Source organism: Melospiza georgiana, chromosome Z (assembly GCF_028018845.1).
Source record: "Melospiza georgiana isolate bMelGeo1 chromosome Z, bMelGeo1.pri, whole genome shotgun sequence".
Lineage (NCBI taxonomy): Eukaryota > Metazoa > Chordata > Aves > Passeriformes > Passerellidae > Melospiza > Melospiza georgiana.
In genome coordinates this window covers 31,295,635-31,321,723 of record NC_080465.1, presented here as the reverse complement: position 1 = coordinate 31,321,723, position 26,089 = coordinate 31,295,635, and the positions used below count along the sequence as shown (strand labels likewise).

General features: G+C 39.8%; 1 protein-coding gene across 11 annotated transcripts in view; it reads left to right on the top strand.

Annotated features, from left to right (window-relative positions):
• CEP78 (centrosomal protein 78) overlaps positions 1-26,089 on the top strand; it is a 51,941-nt gene that overhangs the window by 10,885 nt on the left and 14,967 nt on the right. For 2 of the 11 annotated variants that reach the window (XM_058044389.1, XM_058044399.1), the window contains 8 exons: positions 6,070-6,211; positions 18,571-18,847; positions 19,058-19,233; positions 19,845-19,917; positions 20,438-20,541; positions 21,297-21,471; positions 23,257-23,370; positions 23,625-23,689. In XM_058044389.1, coding sequence (XP_057900372.1) covers positions 18,595-18,847; positions 19,058-19,233; positions 19,845-19,917; positions 20,438-20,541; positions 21,297-21,471; positions 23,257-23,370; positions 23,625-23,689 — 960 coding nt within the window. In that variant the 5' untranslated portion in view covers positions 6,070-6,211; positions 18,571-18,594. The other 9 variants (XM_058044391.1, XM_058044395.1, XM_058044393.1 and 6 more) reach the window with 9 other exon arrangements.

Sequence of the window (26,089 nt, the reverse complement as noted above, 5' to 3'; positions counted from 1 at the left end):
ATTGAAAGGCAGCAATTGAGTATAAATTCAGTAATTATTCTTATTAAGAGCTTTGGATACATTTTGGACTAAAGTCCCGTACAAATTGTTGGGCCAACCCTGAGTCACAGTTTCATCAGCAAAGCAATTTCCCATTTGGGGACTTGTTTTCCTTTTTTGATGACCTCTGCAATGCATAATAGCTACTTTGAAGGCTTCCAAATACTCTTAATTCACACTTAATTTCATTACCTTGAGGAGTTATAGCCCTCTCTCCTTTCAAAGGGGTCCATGGGCATAGACAACATTAAAGACATGTTTGGAATCAGTCCATATAGTCACCTTCTTTCCCTGAGTTCTAGAGCTCTTATCAGTGTAAGAAGTTAAATCAGATCTTCAGTCACCTTATCCATGATTGCTACTGTGTAGCTGTCATTTGCTTACCATTTCTCATGAAGCTACCTCCATTCTGTATGCAGTTCCCAGTCTGGATTCTCCAGAGGCATGTCCTTCAGGTCTGGTCTGCTGGAATAGGCCTCTTCTATTATCTGTGAACAGCCATGCTCAGGCATGATGTAAATTAATGTAGATAACAAAACAGTGCAGGATTTACAACAGATGTTGTATTTTAAGGGTAACATCATCCCATTCCAACAACACTGAGTGATACTTAAGCATTCTGCTAGGAGATAGGCAGTGTCCTCCCTTATGTTCCAGTACAGTGATCACTGTGTGGGACACATACTTGAATTTGTGCCCAAGGGTGGCTTTGTGGGCTTCTTGTATGAGGATGACAGTAGCTGCCACACCTTTCAAACACCCAGGCCACTCCTGACTAACCTTGTCTAGCTGTTTTGAAAAGTAGGCCACAGCCTTTTGTTGATCTCCAAGGTGTTGCACCAGTATCGTCAGAGCAATATTCAGTCACTCATATGTGAAGAATTCAAAAAGGCTTACTTAATTCTGGCAGCCCCAGAGCTGGGGCTGACATCAAGGAACGTTTCAGCTGCTTAAATGCAGCCCTTGTGTTCTCTGTCCATATGATGGTTCCCTTTTCAGCTGCCTTAAGGGGTCCATTCAGAGGTTTTACCAGTAGTACATAATTTGGTATCAATAAGCAGAACCAGTCTACCATTACCAGGAAGGCTTGCATCTCTCTCATAGTGTGGAGCTCTGGAAGTGTCTTCTTTTTGTTCTCTGCTGAGTTGTTGATGTCCATGGAATATTTCTAGCCCCAAGTAGACTACTGTTTCCCTGGCAACCTGTGCCTTCTCTTGCAAGACTCTATACTCACTTAGTTCCAGAAAGTTCAAAAGACTTACACTGAGTTGGATGCAGTCACCTTGTGTTCTAGCTGCAATTCAGATATCATCAAGATATTAAAGAATAACTCCTCCTGGTTCCTGTCTTCTCCAGTCCTCCAGTTCCTTTGCGAGCTGGTTTCCAAATATTGTTGGGCTGTTTTTGAAACTCTGGGGTAGAACCATCTAAGTGAGCTGGGTTTTCTTCCCTGTCTCAGGATTGTCTCGCTCAAAAGCAAGGAGTTCTTTGCTATTCTTATGCACAGGAATACAGAGAAAGGCAACCTTGAGATCTAAACAGTGAACCACCCTTAAATCATCTATCAGCATGGTCAAAAGAATGTAGGAGTTTGCTACAACTGGGTATATATCTTCTGTTATTTTGTTAATTTCTCTTAAATCCTGCACTAATCAATAACTCTTACCATCAGCCTTCTTTACTGGAAGAATGGACGTGTTGTATCTGGATTCATATTCCACTAATAACCCAAATTTAACGAACTTCTTAGTTATAGATTCTAATCTCCTATGGCCTTCTAACTTCAAAGGTGCTGTTTCTGCCTTGCCATTGTAGACCCTAATTTGAGTGTAATACAGGCTCAGCTCTTTTGCATGTCCCAGGAAAATCATTGGCCCACACTATTAGAATGACAGCATCTTCAACTTCTTTGAAGATGAAGATGGGAATTTTGGGATTTGGGAATTTTGCCATAATTCTCCTGTAAGAAAATAGCTGCTTTGACAAATTTAGTTTTAGGAATTATAACTTTCACTCCCACCTTCTTTGGAAAATGTGATTTCTGCTTCTAATTTCTACAGTAAATCCCTACCTATTAATGGCTTTGAGGAGTTTGGCTTATAGAGGAATTGGTAAGCCACCCAGTTTCCTAACTTAAATTTTAAAGGTCAGAAGAAAGGCCTTGTTTCACTGACCCTGTAGAGGCCCTGTAGCACTAATCACATTTAAAGTATCTTGACTCAGTTTCCCTTTTAAAGTATTTAACACAGAATATGTTCCCCTATATTTACCAAAATTCAGCATCCTCTTTCCCCAGCTTAACTATAACCAAAGATTGTGCTGGGCGGCATAGTCCCTTCAGTCTGCATCATTTCCCATTCACAGCTAATTCAGATACTGGGGGTACCCTTTGTCTAGAGGAGTACTCCTTTTCAACACATTAGATGACTTTCCCTGATCACCCCTTCTATTCTGCTGGCATCTATTCCTGTCTGTTGAATCTCTATTTTGATGTATCTTTCAGGCTGTATTCAACAATTTACCTATGTCATGCATCTCACCCATCTTTGACAGCTTATTCTTTATGCCATCTGCAGATTGGCCTATAAACAAATAAGCCAGGTGGGTTTGCTCTGCAGGTGCCTTGAGGTCCAGATTTGTGTGTTTTCATGCAGCCTCTTTAAGCCTGCTCAAGAAGTCTGTAGGGGTTTTATTTCTGGTTTGTTTTTGGTTTTTTTTTTGGTTTTTTTTTGATTGTTTTGTTTTGGTTTTGTTTGTTTGTTTTTTGTGCCTTCATATAATTTCGACCAAGTCACTGCTTTAGGAATGGCATATTTTAGGCCAAGTAATATCCAATTCTGATAACATTTTAACTTTGCCATTTGTTCTGCCACATAAGGGTCCCACCCTTGGTCAGTTAAAGGAAAAAATACTGTTAACTGGCCGTTGAAGATTTCCAGCTGTAATTAGAGTCTCTGTAGCAGATATAACAGCCTTATCAACCATCTATTTTTCTGTTTCATCTAATAATGTGTCTAGCATTACATTCAGATCACTCCAATCTGGGTTTTGTGTCTTAATAGCCCTATTAACAAGATTAGCTACCTTCTCTGGATTGTCTCTTTGTCGTCCAACTGAGGCTTTCCACTGTTGCAGTTCTACCAGAGAAAACAGTGTTTTTATGAAAATCACCCTTTGATTCCCAACAGCTCAGCCTAAAGGTGCTTGTATGGCAGACTCTTCCCTTTCTGACTCCTCCTTTTTAGATCTGATGTGTTTTGCTACTGGGTCGGGTGTTTCTATGGCCTCTTGGGCTGCTTTCCCCCTTTTCCTTCTTACTAGTGGCTGCAGCAGCTTTGCCCTCGGTTTCATTTTCCGAGGAGCTAGCTATCTGTGTGGGAAGCACCGCGCTCGCTTCCAGCGCAGGCTGTTCCGCGGGGCGTCACCGGGGCTGAGGGCCGGCAGGGGCCTGCTCCCGCGGCGCTGCCGCTCTCCGGCCGGGCCGTTCGGGGGCTGTGGCGGCCCTGCCGCTGTCTCCGCTGCTGTCACCAGAGCCGCGGCGGGCACAGACGGCGGTGGCAGCTCTCCTGCCCGCCCCACCAGTGCAGGGGACAATGGGCGCGGCAAGGGTAGATGCTGCTCCCCCCTCCCCGCGCAGAGCGGAGCCGCCAGATCCTCGTCAGTCATGGCGAGCTTACCAACACGGACCGGGCTAGCAAGAGGCTCCTCCTTCTTATCCTTTGTCTTTACTCTTGAAACCATTGGAAAACAGCCTTCTCCAGGTTTGTATGCATCTTCTCTGAGACCGAAGTTTTGATAATTCTGTAATTAATTCACTTTCTAGGCTGACAAAGTGAGGCCACGCCCCTCCGCCTAATTTTTGGATCTGTCAGATTTCTGTACAGAGTCTAAGTAATTATTTCGTGATAACAGGCATTCCCCTGCTTGCCAGGAAATGCCTATGCTTTATATAAAATCTAACACGGAGTCATAGGCTATGTGCATGCCTTTGTTGGAAGATACACATCCCATGTTCTTACTTATAAAAAGAAAAAAAAAACGCTGAGAAAAGAGCTACTAGCTGAAGACTCTGACCTGGGATTTGAACACACACTTTCCACTCCCAAAGCAAATTACTAAGCTTTGTGCAATCCTTTTGGGAATTCAGTATAACCACCTTCATAAATATGTGGAGCTCAAATTTACAGGAAACCATTTTTGGTTCCACTGCTGGAAGTAGAATCTAGTATCTAGCTGCTTGACTGGTCAGGGACTTTTTTGATGTTCCAGCTTAATGTGTCTGCTCGTGGGCTATTTATTCACCATGTAGGGGGCACATGAATTCAACAGACTCTGTGCCCCAGGTCCCTGTCTTCTTTAGAATCCTTTTCCAAGGTATTTTATCACAGCTTTTAATTTGTATTTGTTTTCTTGGAACCTAGACAGTAACTTTGATCAATAGAATTAGCTACCCGATATTAGCTACTCAATATTAGCTACCCAATATGGTCTAAAACCCCAAATCAACATCTTTCTGCTGGTCAGGAGAATGTGTGAACACAGTTGAGTGCACTGACTTTGTTCAGTGCTTGCATTCCTATTTTAGTAGTACAGAAAGGCATTTTCTCTGTACAGTAAATTACAGTAGCATCATCAATATGGATAATAACTTTGACCAATTTGAGTAAAAAAAAGAATCTCTTATTACCAGACATGAGAAAAAAATAAAAAAGTTTAACAGTTATTATTACCTCCCTGAAAAAAAATGCATCATCCTCCATATTGAAGATACTGATTTTCCACAAAACTTATTGCTAGTCTGTCAATTTGTTTCATTAACTTTAAAGCTAAAGTTAGAAAGAAAACCTACCTGCAAAGAAAGACTGAAATATAATGGAAGATTTTTAAGGGAATATGGTTCCAAACAAGTATGCCTTCTTTTGGAGTTTTTGAAACAAGTCAGAGGAGAACATTTGATCTTGGGTCAGACAGCATCAGTGTAGTCTTCACAATGATGTCATGTTGTGACAGTGGAATGATTTCATGTTGCTATCTACCTACTTGAGACAAGAGCCATTGCATTCAAACCACTTTTCAGGTGCTTTGATTCATTCCTGCCTTACTGCTCTTTCCCAGTTTTCTCAGGATTGCACACTTGCACATCTCTACATGCATCTTCCCAGTTCTAGCTTTCTCTCACTCTTTTGTTTTTTTCTTTTTTTTTTTTCAATTAATGAAACCATCGCATGAGAAAATAATATAGATTCTGTTTACTACTCAGTGCAGTATATTCTCTTGTACTTTTTGGGGTAACTTGATCTTTTACAACCGTGATGGCAATTGTATGTAACTCATTGTCCAAAAAGATTTTATATAACAAATCAGCCTGCTACTGCATTAATTTTTATATGTTTCATTCACTCTATTTCTAAATTTGCTTTGCTCCTCTGACCTGGCTAGTAATAGAGTGGGCAGTATTGACTTTCGCTACCAATTGCTCTATACTGTCCCTAGTGATGCTGTTCCAGCAGATATCCATTTGCCTTTGTTATACAGATATTAAGTTATCTTTAAAGATATATGGCAGTTCTGGCATAGAGGTGGTATTCCCCCGTTTAGTATTCCCACTAAAAAAAAAGAAAAACATATGCTTCTCCCTTTTCCTTTCATCCAACTGGAGGCACAAAAGGCAAAGATCATGGGTTAAGAACAATTTACAGCAATGAGATAAGAGAACAAACAGTCACTGCAACAATATTAATAATAGAAGTGTACAAAACAGAGTGATTCACATGCAAAAATGCTCACTGCAGACCCCATGACAATTAACACAAGGTGGCTTCTGCTACATTTTCTCAACTGGAAGAAACCTCATCTTGCCAGAAGAGAGTCCCTTTACCCTGCCCTGTCAATGATATCAGGTCATAGAGAATAACCTTTTTGTCCTAGCCATGCTCCTCCTAGCTACCACAAAATTTAATCCTGTTTTGGCCAGAATCAGAACAATGGCCAATTAGAAACTATATTTTTGAAGTTGTTCTTACTTTTCAGAAACTGCAAAGACTGAGAATCCTGTACGACTTACATTTTCCCAAATACAGGCACTGCTGTTGCCTCAAGCAACTTGACGTGGGAGGAGGAAGGGGAGCTGGGGATGAAGGACTGAAGTTGAAGCTGGGAAGAAAAGGGGTAGGTAAGTGTCTTTGAGTTTTACCACCAAGAAAATTAATCTTTCTCAAGATGAGTCTCTTTTACCTATGATAATAATCAGTAAGCTGTAACTCTGTCTTTATCTCAGTCTATGAGCTTTTCTATCTTATTTTATCTTCCCTTGTTGTGTGTAAGGTAGTGAAAGAGCACCTGGGTAGGGTGGGTGTCCAGCAGTTAGTCAAGGTCAATACAACATGTACAGCATGGGTGCCAAGTGCACTAAAACTTGAGCCTTTGTTAGACTTTTAATGTGGTAGCGTCAAATGAGCTGGCACTATATCCAACAACTAAATAATTTAAATAATGACTAAAAATTCCAGCATCGCCATGTCATTAAACTTTAAACTGCATCAGAAACAATGTCAGTATAGTTTATATCTGCAGTGTTGTGTTGGTTCTCCTAGCAAGCTGGAGATCTGAATTTGCAACATATTGGTGCTCAATAATGTAAAGAAACTGATCTATTAATAACATTACATAAAATACACTGAAAGGTTTTTCATACAGTGGATTTATATTCAGCAGTTAACACATGGAGAACACACAGAAATGCCATTCCTAGAATTACAGAATCATAAAATGGTTTGGATTGGAAGGGGTGGACATGGCTGCCTGCTGTGTGCTGCAAGTGCGCATTGCTGGGTCATGTCCAGCTCCTCAATCACCAGCACACCCAAGTCCTTCATGGCAGGGCTAGCCTTGATCCATTCTCTGCCCAGCTTCTATTTGTAACTAGGGATTGCACTGGACTGGATTCCTCTTTGATATTTTTCTCTGCTGGTACAAAGATTTACGTATGACTTCTCTAGAGAAAATTGAAATTGGGTGTTCAAGCTGAATAAGCTGAAAGCAGGGAGAAAAGGCCATGAATTGACGTTGAGCAGAACAGGGGGAAAATGAGTGAGAAAAGAACAATCTACTTCCAGATTGTGATATTATTGGCAGTGAAATCCAAGGGAAAAAAAAAAACCCTTACTTGTTTAGGCAATTCTTAAGGACCATCAAATAAATACCAGCTTAAAACAAGGACACTTTATTCTATTTACTCCTACTCCTATATTTCTATACTCCTAGTCTTCTATATCTATACTCTCACTTCTTCATTCTATGTCTCCTCCTACCTCCACGTGAACTGAATGTGATGCTGGATTTTGTCCTTTAACACCTTTCAAACAATGACCCTAAGATTGGCTGGGTGCCAGAGTACTTTTTTTTCTGAGCTGGACAAATGTTTTGGTAATTTAATATATCACTACTGTGAAAATGGGTTTTTCCTTGCCTACAATTTTGAAAAAAATATTACTTTTCTGGGAAAATTGGATGTTTTTCTTGTTGTTTTCTAAATGCTATCAACCATATATACATTTTGGTTAATTTCTAAATTCCCAGTCTTCCAGTTTTCTATATGACTATCATCTTGAGAAAGTTCAAGCAGTAGTGCAGAATCTTTAGTGAATCAACTGAGTTTTCTTACTGTAATAGACAAAGTCTCCTTATCTAGTTTTTGTTCAGTTTTTAGTTTGGATTCTATAGAATAATGCCAGCTCTTACTTCTGAAAAACTGCACTCCTCCAAGGCTTTTAAACAATAATATTAAAATTTTGCTATAGTATTTTTACTTCATCCCAACTGCCTCATCTTGCCAAAACAGTGTTATTTCAGGCTATTTTAATAGTTAAGACTTGTTAGATGAATATTGTATGACCTCTAGAACAGCATCCAGCACAGTATTAAAATCCTCTGTAAATAAAAAGAAGGTAAATCTTCCCTGGAAGAGAGCTAATAACCAGAAAATTTGTTATTATATGTATTTTATGAAGAAAAGTGATTCCATATTAAAAACCATTTTTGTTGTAATTTTGTCTTTTTCTTCTTTCTGAAAAACCACTACCACTGAACTCAAACAAATGGTTTTTCATAAAGTATAGGCCAAAGATGAAGACTACCACAGAAGAGGTATTTCTTTCAACAAAATAGGTGTTCATGGGAGCTCATTATTTTTGACTGAGGAAGCATAGGAAAATTTGGCACCAAAAAATTATTTTACTCAGAATGCAAAATACACTAAGACATGATTAGATGCTTTCATAATGCGTAACTCAAACTTAAAACTCAAAAGGGAGTTCTAGGAATCATCATTGATTATCAGCCAGTTGCGCATTAGCTGCTTAAAATGCCATTGAATGCTGACAGTCACCAAAAGGGTGCTGAAAATAGGTCAGAATGCATCCTATTTGTTCTAAATCTAAATGAACCTGTGGGCTGCAGGTACAATTTCCATTGCAGTTTTTTCCATGGCAAGAAGTATCTTGTGGACTTAAGGAAAACTCAGAGACTGGGTGACTGAAACAGTCATGTGGTCGAGCAGCTGCTTTGCAAGAAGAAATCAGAAGGACTAGCTCAATTTAATGATCTTTTAGTTCTCTTTTTGATGGAATGTTGTGTCTAGAAGTCTAAAATGGTCAATGGATTACCCTGACAGGAAATCTCAGAAAGTATGAAAAAAATTCTGAGTCAGAGCAAGGTCATTTAATGTTGCACGGGCATGTGCTGTTAGCAGAAAATAAGAATTCAATATTGTCCTGGTTCTGGCCAGGACAGGATTAATTTTTGCAAATCATAAAATGGTTTCGGTTGGAAGGGGTGGACATTGCTGCGTGCTCTGGGTGCAAGTGCGCATTGCTGGGTCATGTCCAGCTCCTCATTCACCAGCACCCCCAAGTCCTTCATGCCAGGAGGAAGCATGGCTAGGGCATGAAAATTATTCTGTACCACCTCACATAATTTTTTCAGATGGAAGGGAAGGGGCCCTTCTGTTTTGGGTGGCTTGGTGGTAGTGGGGTATTGTTGTGTGGTGAGCAATCATGTTTGAATGGTTTGTCTCTCATACACTATTATTAATATTGTTGCTGTTATTGTTTGTTTTCCTGTTTCATTTGCTGTTTCCAGTAAATGGTACTTATCTCAGCCAGTGATCTTTACCCTTTGAACCTCCAATTCTCTCCAGCCACCCACACAGGGAGGTGGAGGAGAAGGGTAGTGAGTGAGCAGTGCATGGTTTTGACTGCTTCAGTGGGAACACTAAATAGGAGAATACCATTCCTAAACCATGACAAATATATATTGAGTAAAATTTTGAAAGTAATTAAACTAGTAATGATGGAATGGTGAACAGGACAACTAAAAGTATTATTGTAATTATGCACTAAATAGTTAATTAATGAATTCAATTTCCTGACTTGGTCCAATTGTACCCAGCATAGCTCTGGCAACTCTAGGTCTGGCAATGGAAGTCATATTAGAACATTTTCTGCCTGTGCTGATAGTTGCCTTTGGTTGGTCTTCTTCTGGTCAAAGGCCACAGCATTCAGAGGCAATACCTGGCTGTTCAGCAGCAGTGCCAATTACAGTAGCTCTCTGGCTGTCTTGCTTCCTTAAAGTGCCTGGGAGATGTTTTACTTCAAAAACTTGGTGTTCTTCAGGCTTTAGAATCCCCTTGCAACATAATCAATTTGTTAATGTAACAAATCTTGAATGAGGACAGACAATATTCCTCCTTTAAAATTCTATTTGAAAGTATATATTTTTATATAGACCTATTTTATTCTATGTGATTGAGTATGTTGTTACATACATTTAACCAGCAGATAAAAAACATATTGGTATATCTATCTCTTGATAGAGCTGTTGACCACTACCGTCTGGATGTGACCATCCAACCACTTATCCTTTTAACAGTCCAGTCACCAAATACATCTCTCTTCCATTTAGAGAGAAGGATGTTGGCAGGACTGTGTCAAAAGCTTAACAGAAGTCCGGATAAATGGCATCTGTAGCCTTTCCCCTGTCCACTGATGTAACGACTCCATCATATACCACTAGCTTGGTCATCGAGTCATCTCCCTGTTCTCCCTGTGCCTTAGTGCAGCTTCCAGGAGGATCTGTTCCAGGATCTTCCCAGGCACAGAGGAGGGGCTGACAGGGTGATAGTTACCAGGGTTCTTGTTTCTGCCCTTTATAAAGATGGGTACAATGTTTCCCCTTTTCCAGTCCCCTGGGACCTCACATGATGGTCATGACTTTTCAAACAGCATGGAGAATGACTTGGCAACTACCTCAGTGAAATTGCTCAGAACTCTGGAATGTATCTCATCAGGTTCCATGGATTTATATACATTCAGGTTCCTCAGATGGTCACAAACCTGATCTTTATTTACAGTGGGAGGGACTTTGCTCCCTCAGTCCTTATCCTACTGTACATCCACTTGAGAGACGTGAGAAAAGACGTTGCCATTGAGGACTGAAAGAAAAATACTGTTGATTACTTCAGTCTTCTCCTCATCCCTTGATACTAGTTTTCCAGCATTGTTTATCAGGGTCTCTGGCCTTTGTGTTTTGCTTAATATATCTGTAGGAGATCTCTTGTTATTCTTTTCATCCCTTGATAGGTTCAGTTCCAGCTTTGCCTTGGCCTTCCTCACTCCATCCCTACACAACTGAATTTTATCTCTATATAAAGGAGATAAAAGGTCACCTATTCTTGTTTCTGCTGTCTGCATTTCCTTTACTTTGACCAGCAGTTTCCTGCTCAACCATGCCAGTCTCCTGCCTTCCTTGCATCATTTTTTACTCCTGGGGATTGATAGTTTTTGTGCTCTATAGATTAATTCCTTAATGATTTGACAGCTCTATTCCACATCTTTGTCCCTGAGGGCAGCCTTTTAGGGTTGGATGGTCACATCCAAAGGGTAGTGCTCAATGGCTCAGAGTCCTGTGTTACAAGTGGTGTCCCTCACCAGTTCTTATTGGGGCAGCGTTATTTAAGATCTTCATTAATGACATAGACAAAGGGATTGAGTGTTTCCTCAGCAAATTTGCTGATGACACCAAGGTGAGGGGTGCTGTTGCTACATCTGAAGATGCCATCCAGAAGGACCTGGACAAGCTTGAGAATTGGACCCATAGCAATCCCATGAGATTTAACAAGACCAAGTGCAAGGCTCTGCACCTGTTTTGGAGCAGCCCCTGGTTGCAGCACAGGTTGTGAGATGAACAGATGGAGAGCAGCCCTGGGGAGAAGGACTTGGGGTTGCTGGTGGATGGGAAGTTAGACATGACCCAGCCATGGGCACTCCCAGCCCAGAGAGCCAAACGTGTCCTGGGCTGCATCCAGAGCAGCGTGGGCAGCAGGGCCAGGGAGGGGATTCTGCCCCTCTGCTCTGCTCTGCTGAGAGCCCATCTGGAACCTGCATCCAGCTCTGGGGTGCCAGCACAGGAAAGACATGGAACTGATGGAGAGAGTCCAGGAGAGGCCACCAGGTTGATCAGAGCACCTCTCCTGTGAGGATGGAGCACCTCTCCTGTGAGGAAAGGCTGAGAGAATTGTGACTGTTCATCCTGAAGAGAAGAAGAGAAGGCTTTGGGGTGACTTAATCGCAGCCTTCCAGTACCTGAAGGGAGCCTACAAGAAAGATGGAGAGAAACTATTTACAAGAGCATGTACTGACAGGACAAGGGGGGATGGCTTTAGACTGAAAGAGAGCAGGTTTAGATTGGATATTAGTAAAAAATCCTTTACTGAGGGTGGTGAAGCACTGGAACATGTTGCCCAGACATGTTGCAAATGCCCCATCCCTGTGGAAGTTTTCAAGGCTAGGCTGGATGGAGCTCTGAACAAGCAAATCTAGTAAAAGATGTCCCTAGGCAGGGGGGCTAGAACTAGATGACGTTTAAGGTACCTTCCAACCTAGACCATACTATGATTTTATAATATCTGACAGCTACCTTAATGAAAACCCATGTTTTCTATCCTTTCTCAGCATTGTTTCTGAAAGTTAGTATATATTTCAAAATTAGTGTATAGTAATTACTACTGTTGCTGTTACTTACTCTGGCAGTTGAGACTGTGCAGATCTGTGTAGTGAATCAGAAGTAAATGACAAACTTTGTGCAATGAAACTGCTGAAATTGTTCCCAATATAGGAGAAAATTTAGGATCAAGGACAGTTAGCTAAAAGTGTGTTCTTTTCCTGCACATAAGACCTTTCAGCTTAACTTCAGAAGGAAAAAAAGATGTTCTTTCACATATGTTATATTACATATTTAATTTATATGCTTATGTGCACAATTGTATATAATTATACATGTTATATATTTTTTTCTCTATACAATGATATATGTTGTATGTATGATATCTTATTGAATATATATTATTGCAATGGTCCATAATGTTGTTATTTTTGTTCATGCTGCCTTTCTATATCCTCCATACTCAGTATTTACTCATCTCCTAACTTTAGGGAATTGCATTTCTAGGTGAGTTTTTCAGTGTTGCATCTTGTTACAGTTATGACTTTCAGAATTCATCTAGATAATTTTCAGTGCAACTTTTGAAGGAGTAATCATTTCTTTTCAACGACTTTTCTATCTACATTGTTGATATAGTTAAACAGCAATTTTCAAAAAGAGAAAACAAATTTAAAGTAGGAAAAAGGGAGATAGTGAATAACAAGAAGAGACAAAAGGAGAGCAAAAGTTTTCTGTACATATCTGACAGTGAAAGAAACAACAATCTTTTGAGAACACAAACCAAGCCAGTGGTAGATAAATACAAAAAAATTCGATTTCCACTGAACAAGTCCTGCTTTGCATTTCTGTCATTGTTACGTGGATGTGGAGCTTCCAAGGCTACGAAAAGGAGTGCTAATACATGGAATGGAGGTAATCATCAGATTCTGCAGGGAGACAAGAACTGAATCTATGTCTATGCCCCAAATCTTGTCCAACCCAAGATTTCTAAGACAAGGAATATTCAGCACTTTTTCCCTCCTTGGTCCATAAAGTATTTTCTACTTCCATCTTGGCCAAGTTTCCTCTTTCCTTTCAGGTTTTTTGAAGCATATTTTCTTAGCATTGCTTCAATTTCCAGTGCCCAGTCCATGTTGCAAGAGGTTTTGTACAATTGAGGATTACCAGAAAAAGTTCTGTCTTCAAACCAAGTTTCATACCTTTTTGGATCCCTTGGTGTGAAAACAATGACTTTTCTTTTTAACTTGATGTGCTTTTAGGTTGCCCTGAAGAAGACATTGAAATTATGCCAGTTTGTCACATTTAGTGTGTGTTGAAGGGTCAAGTCCTGTTACGATATAATGCAAATAATAAGGAGCACTGGGCACTTTTGCAACTATGAGCTTCCAATAAAATATGATAAAGCTATCTAATAATGCCAGAATGAAATAACTATTTCCTCCATGCTTTATGCAGATTTATGGGCTCTTCCAGTACAGCTTTGCTTGATGAACCTTGCCACCTAGGAACAAAGGACCCTCTCAGGCTTCTGGACAAAAGCTATACAGAGCTGCCCTGTCAGCAGCTTTTTAAACTTGTCGAATATTTCTGGAAATTTTGTTTTTTTCCTTTTTTGCACTTAGCATTCAACCCCACTGGCATTCTGCAGAACAGAGGAAAATAATTTTTAGTTATTTTGCTTTGGAATCAGACAGCTATTTAAAGCCAGCTTGGAAGCAGACTTTAAAAGGCTAGATAGGGGAGTTAAAAAAAAAGAGAAAGGACAATGTGAAGTGGTTCCTTTAACACATCCTTACTAGGCAGTAAGTGATAATGTGGAAGAACACCAATCAAGTAGGATACCTTCCAGACATCCTCATAAAGTGAAGAGAAAACATCTGCTGCCCACCCACTAACAGGGTAGAGTGCACAGCCCCTTTTTGTCTCCAGATGTCTCCAAGAAAGATAACATTGGTTATGGTCTGAGACTGAGAAATGCTTGTACTGTTGAATCAGATGAAAAAATTAAATTATACATTAACAAAAAAATTCGCAATAGCATATGGCCTAGAAGGATACAGGAAGAAAATAGTGAGAACAAAAATCACTTAAACAAATTCAGCAAAATGATGACTGGTGAAGAAGACGTCATTTGCCAAAGTGACAGAATTGGGTCTGTTTGGGATTGTTCTCTCCAGAGACATCTGGTATCTCACCAAATTACTTTATGCTTTTGAAGCTCTAAAACAGCAAAGGGAACTGCCTTTGACTACAAAAGAAAGTAGTGATTATAGTTCCAAATGCAATACATAGGACATATTCCAAAATAAATGAGATCTCTAACCAAAGAGAAAACATAAAACAACAGTAAAAATTATGTGGTACATGGGCTCTTCTCCCTGTTCACTGTGCCCTGCAGAGGCTCTGGGTGATGGCTGGCATTCCAGGACTGTGCCCTTTGTTAGGCAGGAGGTCAGTGTGCCTCCAAAGCTCGTTGTTTGGGGCTGCAGCTGTTTCCCACCAGCCAGGGCACAACCTGCAGCCTTTGCAGGACTTCAAGCTACCTGCACTAGGTGTGTTCTGCAACAAATCTGTGGGCTTGCTGCAAGGCCCACATGTGGGAGACTGGAATGCAGAAGGAGACATCATCACAAGTACCACACAAAGCCTGTGTTTAGGGCTTACTCAATGATTGAAATACACAGAACACTTTTGATAATCCTCCCTTTTGGAAGGTGTACCAAAAGCTCTGTGTCATGTATACCAAAATTCCGTGTAGCAAAAAGCCCCCAACCCAATCCAAACAAAAAAAAAATAACCCCAAACAAAACCACCCCCCCCCACCCCCAAGCTAACAAAACCAAAACCAACCAACCAACCAAAAAAAACTAATCGCCCCAAAAGCCCCACCCAAACCTAAATCAAACAAAAAAAAAAAAAAAATAGAGTTGCAAATAGAAAACAAATCTAAAGGACTGAATCAAATGCTGAGGAAATGGACACTTAACAGTATTTTTTAAAGAAAAGCAAGGTTGGTAGAGAGCAACTTGAAGCAGTTTCTCAGCAAGAATTTGAATTGCAGTTTTGGAGATATCTGTGTAACTAAGTAGCATGAACAATAAACCTTTAAAAGTAAAGATTCTTGAAAATATATTAATTTAATTTTGCTTGAGTTTAGTCTGTGACACCAAGATTTATGGCAAACACAGGGAATATTTTGTCATACAGTTATGGAAACATTGGTTTTGCCATTTCACTGATAATGGTCCTATGTTTGTTGTCTTTTACATTGAATTCCTCAAATGTCACAGTGAAACATTTGTACAGATGGTGATGTCAGACTTACTGAAATAAGTCTTGTTCTGGTGCACTTGATAGCTATTAAGGTGCTTCAGTTGCTTCTGATGTCAGTCAGAGACAGCAAGTAACATTGCATCTGCGTAAACACAGTGTCCTCTGAATGTCCTAGCAGCCTGTCTAGTTTCTGTGGAAAGCTCTCTGGAGCTTGCTCACCTTAAGAGTTTAAATCCCGCTGCCTACGAGCAGATTACAAGCATAATTTTTTAAATAACCAAATTGCTCTTAGTCATCAACCTACAGTAAAAATTTTTCCTAATTAGCTGGTGTCCCTATCCGTGAATGAACTGCAAGTCCTAGGAGCAGCACCTGAACTCCATTTTGAGTTATTCTGCCCTAAATGTCACACCGTATAATGCACTGTACTGAATGCTAATGAAAACTCTGTGTAACCTAGCAACCTAATGGGAAACACGGCTGTGAAATACGAGTTTGTTACCCTGTTGGACGGCTCAGGCCGCCTGGCTGTGGCTACTGCTGTATATCAAAACGTTTCCCTACCTGTGGAGCTCCTACATCGCGTGCTTTGCTGACGGAAAGCTGAAGCAGTGCCTGCTTTCTTCTAGCACTGCGTCGTTGGCTTTTGGTTTGTTTTATGAGTTTGGGGTTTAGGCGGGTTTTTTTTGTTTGTGTTTGGTTTTGTTTCTTGGGTTTTTTTGGGGGGGGGTTTGGTTTTTTTTTTTTTTTTTTGTTTTTTTTTTTTTTCTGCCTTTGTTTCTGTTTGTTTTTCTTCAGGAAAGGGAAGCGGTACTCTCTTGCGCGGTACTGTTGCTATGTAACACCCCCGCCGTCCCGACGGCCGGGCGCGGCCATTTTGAACGCGGGCGGGAGGGCGGCGCGGCGGCGGCCAATCTGGGGCCAGGCTGGCGCGCCACGCGGCGGCCGCTCCAACGGCGCCGGGCCCAGGCGCGGGGTGCGGGAACGGTGCTCACTGCCGGGTAACAACGGGTAGCGGTGCGCAGTGCCGGGTGACGGCGGGTAGCGGTGCGCAGTGCCCGGTGACGGCGGGTAGCGGTGCGCAGTGCCGGGTGACGGCGGGTAACGCTGCGCAGTGCCGGGTGACGGCGGGTAACGGTGCGCAGCGCCGGTTAGCGGCGCCTAACAGCGGTAACGGCGGGCCTGCGGCGCGGAGGCGGAGCGGGGTGCCCGCGGAGCGAGCCGTAGTCGGTTCCGGGAAGATGGGGCCGTCAGGGCCGGGGGTGGCGGGGCCGTTGTGGGCGCGGGAGCGACCCTGCTGATGTCTGTTCCAGGCCGCCTCTGGCAAGAGCCCTCGAGGTGGTGGCGGACAGCCCAGCTCTCTGTTGATGCCCGTTCAGTGGTGTGCGGTCTGAACTGATTCCCTGAATCGGTGTCGGTCTTGAGTCGGTGTAGCATAAAAGCCCCGCTGTTATTACCCCGGTGCTAACCGTAGCTGTCTGTCGCTGGGTGCTGCGTTACATCCTTAAACGCAGTTGTGCACCACGTCCAGTGACGGGTGCCTGGCCCCGGCAGGGCCCCAGGCCGCGCTTGGCGCGGCGCGCCCGCCCAGGGTGAGCGCGGCTCGGCCTCCCCGTGTGCTCCGCAGGTCGGCGCTGGCCGTGGCTGCTGCTGGCCGTGCTCCTGGGTGCCGTTTGCCCGCCCTGTAGACATTTAGCCAGCTGGTTATTTTAATCGCTACAAACTCACAGGTTCCAGAAAACTCCTAGCATGGAGCTGGATTTTTCAGTTTTACTGTGTGCTGTATATTTCTCGTAAATTGTGGCCAGCTAGTGTGATTTCTGGGATCCGTATTGAGTAGATAAGTATCGTCTGTATACATTCTCAGAACCACTCAGGTCAAAGGTGGTATCAGGTTGGTTGCACCTTCAGTGCAGAAGAGTTCGAATTTATATAGTTTTCCTTTTGGAAAGCTTTTGGGTCTGATTAGTTTGTTCTTTTTGTCTCTTCCTACAAGTGGGTTAAACTTCAGTGGTAGGGCCAGGAGCTCCTTTCTTCAGTTAGAGGTGGGATGTTAAGGTGTTGCAGTGAAAGCCTCCATGAAGAGAATATTGCTTAAGCTCTGGAGAAAAAAGGCTAATATTTTGCACATTTATACATTACCAGAAGCCATTGGTGCCTTAAACCTGATGGTCATTTTCCCAACACAAAGTGTAAGATTATAATTCAGTAATTTCTGTTCCTATGGCCACAGTGTGGTCATTAAATGCTAGTAAATCAGAGCTAAAAAAAGGTAAAAGTGTGTGGAGGAACTGTATTATTAGAATTAATATCTTACTATATTTCCAGTCATTTAGATGCTAACAATATATTATTTTTCTAAACTATGCTTTTACAAATGGCTGTCCTCACATGTCTAGTATAACTTGTCTTAATTTGACATACAGCATATTTGAGAAGATTGGTTAAAGCTTTCTAGTCTGTGACAAATAAGAAAAAAGGTTTGCAATGTGTGATATCCTATGTGGAATACTTAATGTTGTCCTGAGAATTAATAAATAAATAAATAAATAAATAAATAAATGTATCTTCTAAATATACTGACAAGTGTCCCTATTGAGACAGTAGAATTACTTAACTCTTAATAGTTACGTCATAGCAGTATTTAGAGATTCTGTTTGGAAATTGGTAGTGTTATTCTCTGTGAGTACTAAAGTGTAACAAAACCTTATGCCTGCTTAGTGAATTTTACTGGGATATGTATATCCGGTATGCAATAGCAAAGATATTTAGGAAATCAAATTTTATTATGTATGATGATAATTTAGACTTAACTGAAGTAGCAGAGAAGTTCACAACTGGCTCTGTATGTTTCCCTTGATGGTGGGTCAGGGAGTGTCCAAGGCTTTTGGGCAGACCTTGATGCTACGAAGTTAAATCTTAAGATGAAAGCAAGATCTCTACAGCAGTCCCTGCTTAAAGATCTGGGCTTTTGTGTTCTTGTTATACCTGTTAGAGTGAGGAGAATAAAAATACAGATGAGTTGTTTTTTGGTGTTTGGGATTTTTTCCCCTAGCCCTTTGCTCATGCAACTTTACTTGCACAGGTAGTAAGCATCATAAGACATAAGGTTTTAAGCTACACACTAAAGATTAGTAAATGCTGGAGAATATACAGGAACATTTTCATGTTTTGAATATGCGTGTTGAATTGGCACTGTGATGCAAGATAGTTATGTATTGAAAAGAAATTTTATGGCTTTTTTCCTCTTTCTTATTTTAGAGAGAAATTTAGTGCATAAAAGAAATGATTGAGTCAGTCAAATTAAGAAGACAGTGCATGCTGGATTTCTTCTCACATTATGAACATCTTTGTGAACTTCAAGGCTCTCTCCCTCTGAAAGCTGTGAAGGCTAACGTGACTCGTGATGCTATTGATCTCATTGTGGATCACATCAAAGCTACTGATTGGGCACCACTTCTGGATGCTCTCAGGCATAATAAGACTTTGGCTTCTATTAAAATAAGAAGTTTACATCAACATGGTCTTGAAGAATCAGGTCTGTATAAAAGATAAGTATGTTGATGTATGCTTAAAACTTGTTGCATAAAACATCTGCATGATTGAATACATGGAGGGAGGAATTCTTATGCCTAAGGAATTGCTATAATTTAAGAAAGTACAAAAAAACAAGGAAGGTATGATTATAATTGCTTTTAAGCCAATACAGACTGGATTTTACTAATGTCTGGTTTTTATTTTTCACTAGGTGTTGAAAGATACAAAACTTACTTTAGAAGGAGAATTCCAGCAACTCTGCCAAAAGACTTGACTGGCCAACTATGCAAAGCTGTGAAAGGCTGTCTCAGTATATCAGATGTACTAAAACATTTAGAACTGCAGGGTTTGCTTCTGAGGGAAAGAGACCTAGCACTTTTAACAAAGGTGGGAATATAATAGTATGTACAAATACATAGTACATATAGTACAAAATATACAAATTGCCCAGAACAGAGAATAGTAGCAACTAATCTTTGCATGTATTTGTTGCAGACAATACATGCAAAGTTATCTTATGTAGTCTTTACACATACATAAAGAATGATTCTGCTGAGACTTTCAGCATGACCTGGTCTTAACTGAATGTCTCAGAAACACAAGGCTTACTAGAAAGATCTTAGCAACATCTCTGCCATGTGCTTGAGGTGTACGTCATAGACTTATGACTGAAATCACTGTGCATGTATGTGGTAGAAGGGAAGTTGTGGGACACCAAGGAGATAGAAATTGATCCTCAGATGTGTTACTGGAAAGCTCCAGTTTGCGCATGACTGTCTTCTGGGGGGGTGGTTGCTGCTGGTTGCCCACAGGCAAGCTTCTTCTGCAAGCTAAAGAAATGAACGCACTTAAACTGAAGGTGAATGTTTGCTGGTTTTGACCTTTGTTTGAATCCCCTAGAGTTTCTTGTAAGGAACAGAGGATGAGTGGTTTGGTTTTTTTTTTTTTTTCTTTCTTCTTTTCAACCAGGTAACTACATTGTTTGTTTTATTCTTCAGGGCTTGGCCACAGCTTCATCTCTGGAAAATGTCTCTTTAGCCCACTGTCCAATTGGAGATGGAGGGTTGGAAAGTAAGTTCAGAATCAAAACCTGTAAATATACTTTTCTCTTTTAAGTTTCCAAATAGGTATGCAAAATTTTCAGTATTTCCGTTCCTGTTTTAAATTTGTCTATGGAGATTATAAGAACAATCTTTACTTTATTCTGCATAACTCAGTAGCATTTAAAGACTTGAATTTCTTCACTTCAGGCTAGTAAATATATATACTACTTTATAGTGATGTTTATACTTTTATCTAAAACAGCATTTGTATTTCTTTACCCTTTCCTGATTTGCTTAAGCTTCTATAAGTAAATTGAAATCAAATATTTTCTAACTTGTTCAGGTATTCTTTGCTGAACATTTGCACTAGAAATGTATGAATTTAGAACACATTAATTGTATTGAAAATATAGTCTGTATTTCAACACTAGTTCTTTGTCAAAGCTTTTGGCTCTTAAAGCTGTCTCTTAATAGGCCGATGAAAAAGCATGTTCTGATAATGTGGAAATGCTGTGTGTAGATAACATGTGTGCTTTTGTTTTCTTCAGCAATCTGTCAGAGTATAAAGAATACAGCTACTATCAGATTTCTTAACTTCACAGCATGTAGCCTCACGTGGCGAGGGGCAGAACATATAGCAAATTTATTAAAGGTAATTTGATGAACTTTCTTAGAATAGAGTGTTTGTAAGAACTTAATAAATTTAATTTTTTACTTCTGCTTTAAAGTCCAAAATCTGTTAAAGCACTTCATGAGGAGCTTGTGTGAACACCAAAATTAAGTGTATGTTCTTATGAAAGATGTGAATTTGTATGACAAAAGTAGTTTAGTTTACTGGTGTGGAATTTAAATTTGCTATTTATTAGAAAAAAACATAAATAATAAAGTATTTTCTTTAAGGACTAGGCCTGTAAACATCTGACACCTGTTTTCAGGGTGTTTCTTTCATTGTCAATAATTTTGAAAAATGTCTCAAGTATTCTGAGTAAGAATAATCAAGTTTACAATTCAGAAGCTGCTGATTAAATGATCAGGAGATTTCTGCCTGGTACTGTGTTTTAATTAGTGTTAATTGTGATTTCTGTGAAAGCACAAAATTTTCATAGTATGTATTTATTTCCTATTCAACGTGCCTTGAAAGTGTCTGTCACAAGAAGGTGATAAAATAATTTGTAGCCAAGATTAATAATTTGCGTTGCAAACTGGGCAGTCACAACAATTATGACTTAACAGTAAGGTTTAAAAATTAGTTCTGTTTCTTGAACTCAGGAATACTTATACCAGCATATATTTCTTATACCAACATTCAAGCCATTGAACATGGTTTACAGAAAAAGGTAACTTGTCATCCTGTCCTCAGTTATGGCTTTGCCATTTCACTTGTTAACAGCTTCTTTGTTTGCAAAGCACCAGGCAATAAGAAGACATGGTCAAGCTTGGGCTGACAGCCTACGTTACAGGAGACCTGACCTTGAATATATGACAGGTTTGAGGCGGATTACTTTGAACTGCAACATGCTTGTTGGAGATAGAGGAGCAAGTGCCTTTGCGGACTGTCTAGGAGAGGACCTTTGGCTAAAAGGTATTACTAAGTCTTTTACTAATGAGCAGCAGAGTAATTCAGGAGTTTCCTTACATAGTAACTATAGACATACTAATGTATATGTAATAAGATATTCCATATAATGTGGAACTTGGTCTATACCAGCAAATTCCCGATATACTGCATATCTGCTTGTTACTAGTTGCTGTAAGGATTTCAGCAGGATCTCCATATCTCTTTATCTCTAGTAATATCTTTTCTACTATCTCTATATCTCACTACTGCATCTCTTAAAATATAGTAGTGGCAGGCAGAAGACTTAAAATTATCAGTTATAACAGTTGCAGCCAGAGGAGTAGCTTACTGTGTTGCTTGGGAAGAGTACTCTTTTTTTTTCCCAAAGAAATTTCTCTTCCTCTTTTGAAGTATCTGAATACTGTTGTGTTATTTAGTATTGTCTGTCAGTATCTTTGAGAATTAATTTGTTCTGCAATATATGTATTGCTATACCTAGTAATTATACAAAATTACTAATAGTGCTGGTGTAAATCATAGCATTCTGTGTGTGGAATAAAATACCTGTTTTATAGTTTTGTTTTCTAGTTTGAGGCAGGTCTACAGATAACATCCATCCTGATGGAAGAGGATCAGATTAGAGAATACTTAAACTGGACAAACAGCCATTCATAGGCCGTAATGGGATGCGTTCACAAGTGCTGAGGGAGCTGGCTGATGTAATTTTGAGGTCACTCTCAGTAGCCTTTGAAAGATCATGGTGATTTGGGAGAGTGTGCCTGAGGACTGGAGGAGGATAGCTAATGTCTTGCCTATTTTCAAGAAGTCTGGGAAGAAGGACTCAGGAAACTACAGTCTTTCTTGGATCCCTAGAAAGGCAAGGATGTGCTGCCATCTAGAGGGACCTCTGCTGTCTGGATAAATGAGCTGATGGGAACTTCATGGTGTTTAAGAAAAGGAAGTGCAAAGTCCTGCACTTGGACAGGAATAATCTGTGCACTAGAACATGTAGGGACTGTGTGGCTGAAAAGCAGCTTTGCAGAAAGGGTGCTGCAGATCCTGGTGGACAGTAAGCTGTCCATGAAACAGTGAGGTGCCTTTGTGGCAGAGAGAGCCATTAGTGTTTGGGATGCATTAAGCAAAGACTTTTTGAGCAGGTTGAGGGAGGTGATTCTTCCTCTTTACTCAGCACAAGTGAGGCCATGGAATGTGCAGTACAGGAGGGAACTGGAGCTACTGGAGAGAGTCCAGTGAATTGCCTCTAAGATGAAGGGACTAAACCAGCTCCGATTTCAGAAAAGGCTGAGAAAGCTAGGACTCTGGCTTGGAGAAGAGAAGGCTCAGAGTGGAATCAAGGTGTCCAAATATCTGAAAGGAGGATGTAAAGGAAATGGAGACAGACTCTCTCCAGTGGTACCTGTGGACAAGGCAAGATGGAGTGGGTAGAGATGAAAACACTGGAGGTTTTTCCTCAACATGATGAAACCCTCTTACTTTGAGGATGACTGAACACTGCCACAGGTTGCCCACAGTGGTTGTAGAGTGGTTCATATTACCTCCTCTGCAGATGTTAACAGCTGTTTCTTAATGTTAAAAAGTGCTAGTTGTGATCTTTGAAAGCAATACTCCGGTTTTTACACTTTTTTGATGACTGTTATCATCATGTCCTCAGTTCTCATGCTTCATTTTCTATGAAATGGAGGTTTTCAGCAGGATTAATTTTTTTAGATATTAACTATTAAATTAAATTACTAACTAAATGCTATACTACCTCTGCTGATTTTTTTTTTTCCTCCTTAAACATTTTAGCGCTTGATTTGCAGCAGTGTGGAATATCCAATGAAGGAGCAAGGTCATTATTAGATGCTCTTCAAACTAACACAACATTAGTGGTACTTGATGTAAGAAAAAATCCATTAATTGGTATGTATCTGTGTCTGTATTTATTCTCTTTGTGTGGTTGTTGGTTTTTTTTTTTTCTTCTTCATTAACTATATGGGGAAAGGTAAACTACTTTCAAGAAAAAAAGAACATGCCACGATAATTTGCTAAACATTTTTAACATAAGAGAACAACCAGGATATGTAATATCTACTTACTAGTCAATGATCTGTTTGTTCACAGAAAGAATTGTCTGTTACAGAAAATTCTTGAAACCGTGTTTTAATTCATTCTAGGTCATGGTCTAATGAAAAAGATAATTGAAAGAGTTCTCAAGAATGGAAGCAGTGCTGACTCAGAGGTGTGTTTTACACATTTTGGATTTTCTTTATAGATTCCATTGCATTTATTTTTTTAAAGGATGACTTTTTTCAGAATGAATCTGAAACAGCTATTCTGGTTCTAAACAGAAGTTTGACTCAGTACAAATGAAAAAAAAAAGCCACTCTCTAGGGGGAAACCTAAAACCACTATAATGAACATGTTTCTGTATTTCTTTCCATGTATGATTTCTTATGGAATTAAAACTGTCACACATAATAAAACCTGGATATCCATTTAATGGAAAGAAAAATGAAAATGTGTGTGTATTTGGGTATTACCATAGAATATTAATTAAATGTTGCTCCAGGACTGCTGGAGGGCTTTCTACAACATATGTCCTTGTCAACATGGTAATAGTAAATTCTAACTAAAAAGTAAAGGAAACCACAATTTGGAATTTAGCACTTAATTTATTTTAGAACTTATTTCTTGTCTCTAACTTCTGTAACCCAAAATTTTTAAAGTTGTTCAAGCCTGTCCTTTCAATGCAGACCATCTATGAAAACAGAGCTCAGTTTAAGTACATTACCCCCATTCAATTTGGTCTAACTGTCCACAGAGAGTTCACAGTAATGCACATAAACTGAATATCTAGACCGTTTATCATTAGGTATACTGTTCAAATATACAGAAATGTGATTCAGTTCTCAAAGAAGTCCCAGCAATCCCAGTTCTTGTGTTGGAATTTAATGTTCTTTTGGTTTTTGAAAAGATTAAATACAGACAGAGCTGTGGATGTGTAGAGACTGTCCAATAAACTGACAGTTTGTGTACAGAATTTCTGGAGGATTATTACAGTTCCGCACTTCAATCTCTAGAAGATGTTTTTTGAGAAGTTGAGGTTGATTGTGAAGAAGTACTCTTTCTGCTTGGCAGATGGGATTAAAACGTAGAAAATATCACAGGAATCACGTGAAAATAACATCTACCTGGAAATGCTAAAGATAATTGGAAAGCCAGACCACGGAAAGAAGCAACTCTGGGAAATCTCCCATGTACTAAAAGATTACTTGATTCAAGACTTTAGTTTTATATTCAGCCAGTTAGTGTGGTATCTTAAGTTTTATTAGCACTGCTAGTAATTCTTTATACTTCATTAACAACATGGATGAAGAAATACTTCCATTGGCTTACTACATAGCTTTGCTTCTTCTGCTAGTCACATCTGTCTTTCCTTCCATCCTGCTTTGTGTAAAAAGTGAGTGTTTGTTTTTCAGTAGCATGTAGTTGATTCTGTTCTGGACCTTTTTTTTGGGTTTGCAAGAGTAATTGTCTACTGCTAATCGATGCCTTTGCTAAAACAAAAGCTCTATATTCTAGCAGCACTGTGTAGTGGTGAAATCATAGATATGTAATCATAAGTATGTCCAAGTGTAATAGGTGACGAAAGTTTGTGTGGTTTCTGAGAGACTATAAATAGCTCAAGGGAAAATCCATTGAAGGTGTCTACAAAACAGGATACTTTCAGAGCACTGGTTTTATATTTTGCTGTTTTTATACTTGGATGCTTAGATGGTTTACAGCAAGAGCAGAGATGAGACAGGCTATGTGCTAGATGAACTTTTGATTTAACCTAGTAACGCTGCTCTTTTAGGTGTCTGGCAAAACAAAATTAAAATTACTTTTGCTCTTAGAAGCTTGCAAATTAATTTTACACTTTCTGGGTATGTTTTAGTTTAAAATGATCAATTCACTTGCGCAGGGACCAGACCCACCTGGAGACACAGCAAAATTTATACAAGGTTTAATTGTATCCAATGTGAAAAGAAAAAGATCTTCTAGACAATGATGAATTTGAATTAAACTTAGAGCACAGTAATGGCATTTTAATCATTCTAATGCTTTAGATGGGAATAGCTCTGGCATACTGTTTCTAGTACTCTGATGTGGGATTTAGGGCCATGCGAGACAAGCTTTGTGTTAGTGTCATCTGTATTTTATTCAATGACTGCTCCAGCACTAGACCTTGTATTAGTGATGCACAATGAAAAGTAAGTAATTTTAGCTGAGTAATTTTAGAATATCTGCCAGGAGTAATTAAACTTTTTATCAGGGCAAGGGGAGTCTTTAGAATAGAACTCTTGGTGTAAGGAAGTGAAATTTGAAGTACAGCTGTGGCCTTCGATCATCACTGTCTTAATTTTACTTTGGGGCTTTTACTTTGTAAGGATGAATTTTCATTACAGGCAAATAATAATAAACTTTGTGTTTTTTAAAATACTGACTTTATCAGTAATACAAAATTGCATTGGGGAGGCTTTTGTTACTCTGGAGAGCTTTGGTCTGAGCCAGTCATTCCTATCAAGCCAGTTGTCTGAGAATGAAGTGCAGAAGCCAGAGTTGCCTCTTTATAGGGTTAATGCTGAGAGATTTTTGC